The sequence below is a fragment of the Cibotium barometz genome, chromosome 10 (assembly GCF_041138505.1).
Source record: "Cibotium barometz isolate CiBa-2024 chromosome 10, ASM4113850v1, whole genome shotgun sequence".
Classification (NCBI taxonomy): domain Eukaryota; kingdom Viridiplantae; phylum Streptophyta; class Polypodiopsida; order Cyatheales; family Cibotiaceae; genus Cibotium; species Cibotium barometz.
Window position 1 is genome coordinate 24,324,853 of NC_141055.1, and position 3,823 is coordinate 24,328,675.

At 38.8% G+C, this 3,823-nt stretch overlaps 1 protein-coding gene across 1 annotated transcript; it reads right to left on the minus strand.

Annotated features, from left to right (window-relative positions):
- Positions 1 to 593: 593 nt before the first annotated feature.
- LOC147634686 (peroxidase 64-like) lies at positions 594 to 2,701 on the minus strand. Its single transcript, XM_086803826.1, has 4 exons — positions 2,405 to 2,701; positions 1,888 to 2,076; positions 1,612 to 1,774; positions 594 to 1,138 (listed from the first exon to the last, which is right to left on the minus strand). Exons 1-4 carry the CDS (start codon positions 2,621 to 2,623, stop codon positions 723 to 725), a joined length of 987 nt encoding a protein of 328 aa, XP_086659952.1. The 5' UTR covers positions 2,624 to 2,701; the 3' UTR covers positions 594 to 722.
- Positions 2,702 to 3,823: the final 1,122 nt, after the last annotated feature.

Sequence of the window (3,823 nt, forward strand, 5' to 3'; positions counted from 1 at the left end):
AAATTATATTGCCCTCTCTTAATCAAAAGGATGCCTTGGAGGGGTTCACCCCCTTAATCAAGGATGCTTTCATGTGCCCTGGAGGGGTTCACCCAAGATTTGTAATCCTATCACTTTGGGTTCAAAAAGAGGTTTTTACCAAGTCAACATAATCCTCCACTTTGGGCTCAAAAAGAGGTTTTTACCAAGTCAAAAGTTTTGCAAAAATGTATATAAATACACTCACGTAACAATATTTTTATGTTTGAGTGAAGAAATCCATTACTAGCTTATATATGAGTGGCCACTTTACGTTTTCAATGATAAGGGGTTAATTATGAAAACCCTATGAATACATAGGCTATGTAAGGTTTCAAGATGGTGAACCCTAAGAGGCCATGCCATACAGACTCTCATACTATGTGATCATTTCAATAACACAAAACTTGCAAGTGTATCAAAGCATTCCATGTAAAGTTAGTATTGTCCTTAGCATAAAAGTGTCATATTTCAAGACATGTCATGCAAAAATCTTGCCACATAAACCAAAAGACTTGATTCATACGCTCACCAAGGCTTTCAATGGCTATGGCATCTTTGAATTTCGATTTTGGCAAGAGAAGATGTAAAAAACAAAGATTACACATAAAAAAACATGCCCCCCACATAGGCAAAGTAGAGGTCATGGCCAAGGCTACATCTTTTTAGACGACTTTAAGGACATATCACTTATAGTCCAACGATTAGGATGATGGGTTTACTAAACCGCAGTTAATCCGGATCTCCCCGTTAGCATTAGTTTTGATGCCCACTTGGCTCATCTTCACCATGGATTTGCCAAAGTTGGCAAAGAAAACCTCTTGGCTAGAGGCATAGCATTTCACTAAGCCCTTGGTTTGGGGGTCAGTGAAGAGGCTTTCATCCGACGTGAAAACACCCTTGCCCTCGACCAGATTAACGTAATACTGATTATCAAATGTTAATCTTGTGTTATCGAGGAAGGTGCCGGCGCTCTTTGTGTTGGCGTTTTCCGGGCACACTGCGCGTAGCTGTTGTGCGAAGCTCGCCTCCATGGTGGGATCGACCTCATTTGTTTTGCTGAAGTGAAATAGTCGCGTGTTGAATGATGAACAGTGTGAGAATCCTAAAGTGTGCCCGCCTAATTATAATTACATGAAAATCTGGCACATGATTAGTACTAGAGATAATTCACCTCTGGAAATTTAAACGCTCAACAATTATTAATCAAACTTTCAACAATTGTAAAATAGTTCACTGTTCAAACGGGATTAACGACGTTGCATTTGCAATGCGATTTTTAACACATGGGTTGTACTGTCGGTGAAGATTAGACGACGTAGAGATCGTCACTGCGCGCATATTTTCAATTGATAGCTATAATCATAATCTCGTAGTAATTATCACGAGAGATTAACAATGATAATTTCTTCAATAATTGTGGATCTCTCTGTACTGCGCGGGTATCTTAGTTAATAATCAAGATCAGTAGAGATTAAAGTTGCGATTCTTATGAGCATTAATTATGTTGTGAATCTGATCATCGTAGCAAAAGCAATCACGACGGGATTAACGTTAGAATTACTCCAAATCAATAATTACTCAAACATTTACCTGATAAGGTCACCATATCCAGCATAGAAAGATTCCTCAAGTTGAAGCTCTGGATGAGCTGGGACACATTGAAGACGGGAGCCGGCAAGCCCTTGGTCTCCGATGCTTTGGAAACCTTACCGTCCATCCGGCCGTTCAATACACGCCAGCTGGGGCCACCCGACTGCACAGTAATCCAACATGATTAATTAATCTGCAAACAATCATAATTATAATTGCGTCTTCTGTATTTATAGGATACTATGACGATATCAATTAGAGGCTGCTGATTCGTACCAAGACCACTGCATCTCTTGCAGCAATGGCTAGAATGTCTGCACAAGACACCACGTTGGGGCATGCTTTTTCTACATTTGCTTTTGCATTGTCAATGACGCCGAACCCATGCAGTGACACATTTGGAGGAGCATCTTTTTCCGCTGTGTTATTGGTTGTGGAGTCAAGCAGGATCGATCCATCGCATCCCTATTCAAATCCCCCCCCCCCCCCAAAAAAAATAAATAAATATATAAATCAGACCCTCAAAATCATGCCAATAATATCAAAAGCAATGTATAAGGCAAGCCAATCATCATCTCTGAAAACCTCGAAAAGACAAATAATGTAATTAATGCCATCAACTTAAGGCCAATATTAATTAATTCACTCATTTTTTCATAGCCAAAAAGTGGGAAGCTCAATTGTCTTATTGATTGACCAAAAAAAAAAAAAGGAATAAGGAAAGAGGGGGGGATTTAAGCAAATCCATGCCATATAATAATTTTTTTATTAGCACTTATATAATTAAGGGGACCTCAATGAAGCAATCATGGAAGTGCATTCTGAGGAGTCCTGCAGGGACGGTCTGATCAATGCTGGTGGCAAGTTGGACAGCCTCAAACACCAAACTCTCAACAGTGGGGCATGTTTCCTTGTAGAAATCCACACTAAGGCAAGAAACATGAAGAGGAAAGCAAGAGTAAAGAAGCACAAGAAAGAGTGCAATATGACCAACTGTAAGTGAAGCCCCCATGTTGAATGCAGTCCAAAACAAAGCAATCAATGAGTTGCTAGGTCAAAGCACAAGTGCGTGTGTGTTTGTATGTGTAGATGAGAGATTGTGATAGCTATACATGTATATATAGGTGGTACACAAGGGGGCTAGGGGCAAAGTGTATGTGAGAAATGAGGAGTAGGTGATATGGTGGGCAATCAAAATCGTGGCCCATGAAGGTAACTAGAAAGATGTGAGGCACTCCATTAAAAAGCCAAGTTTGATGTGGGCACTCAAGCTACTAAGGTGAATGACAAGCAAGGAAGGAAAGCTTGGTTAAAATGGTTAGAGAGTAGAGAGGTCAGAGAGCAGGGTGAAATGCAAGGAGAATATCGTTCACAAAAAAAGGATTGAAGTGGGCAGCTTGGAAAGCTCTACCGAGAGATCACAGAGAAGGCTAAAATACAAGGGGAATATTTTGATCATTCACAAACAAAAAAAAGATTGACGTGGGCAGCTGTTGAAAGCTCTCATGCTAACCCAACATCGTGATGAGGGATGGCTCGCCAACTAAACTGATGTTGGCAGAAAGTAGTTGCCAACAAACAAGCAAAAGCAAAAAGCACCCCAATATATATATACATATATATAAGTATAACCGCCGAAGTCCTATTCTCTAGGGCACACAATACAGCTATTCTGTCCAGGGCGCGCAGTACATCAAGGAAAAAACACTAGCTATTATATTATAAAGCCAACAGTCCAATATTCTCTTATTATTTGGGCACCTAAACACTGAACAAAATTGGCTAAGGAAATATGACCACCTCAATGGAAAATGAGCATCAACACAAGTAGCTACAATTTATTAGACAAAGAAGAAGAAATACATGCATTTATGTGAAAGACAAATGGTTTGCTTGATTGAGATCATAATTTCATTCTTCCAAACCTAGGTTAAATTCTAAATAATACACCATATTCTAATCATTGAAAAAAAACACTAAATTTTAGGGTACACATAATTTAGGGTAGTATTAATTAAAAATTTTAAAACATTGAAAATATATTTTTATATTAAAAGATTTTAATGAGAAGGGAGGGAGGTGCAACGTGGTAGGCTTCTTCTTTGTTCTCATTATCAATACTAAGTCGTTCTTTTCTCTTTGATACTATATTTTTTTGTTCTTGGTGGCATTGCATTTTTATTTACGCAAGTTTAAGTACATTAGACTGCAA

What these genes read in the sequence shown, in the direction of transcription:
- LOC147634686 (XM_086803826.1), bottom strand. Translation starts at nt 2,623, where the DNA reads ATGGGGGCTTCACTTACAGTTGGTCATATTGCACTCTTTCTTGTGCTT. An exon ending in TCCATGATTGCTTCATTGAG is followed by an intron (nt 2,077 to 2,404) that starts GTCCCCTTAATT and finishes GGATTTGAATAG; the next exon opens with GGATGCGATGGATCGATCCT. An exon ending in GGATATGGTGACCTTATCAG is followed by an intron (nt 1,139 to 1,611) that starts GTAAATGTTTGA and finishes AATTATAATTAG; the next exon opens with GCGGGCACACTTTAGGATTC.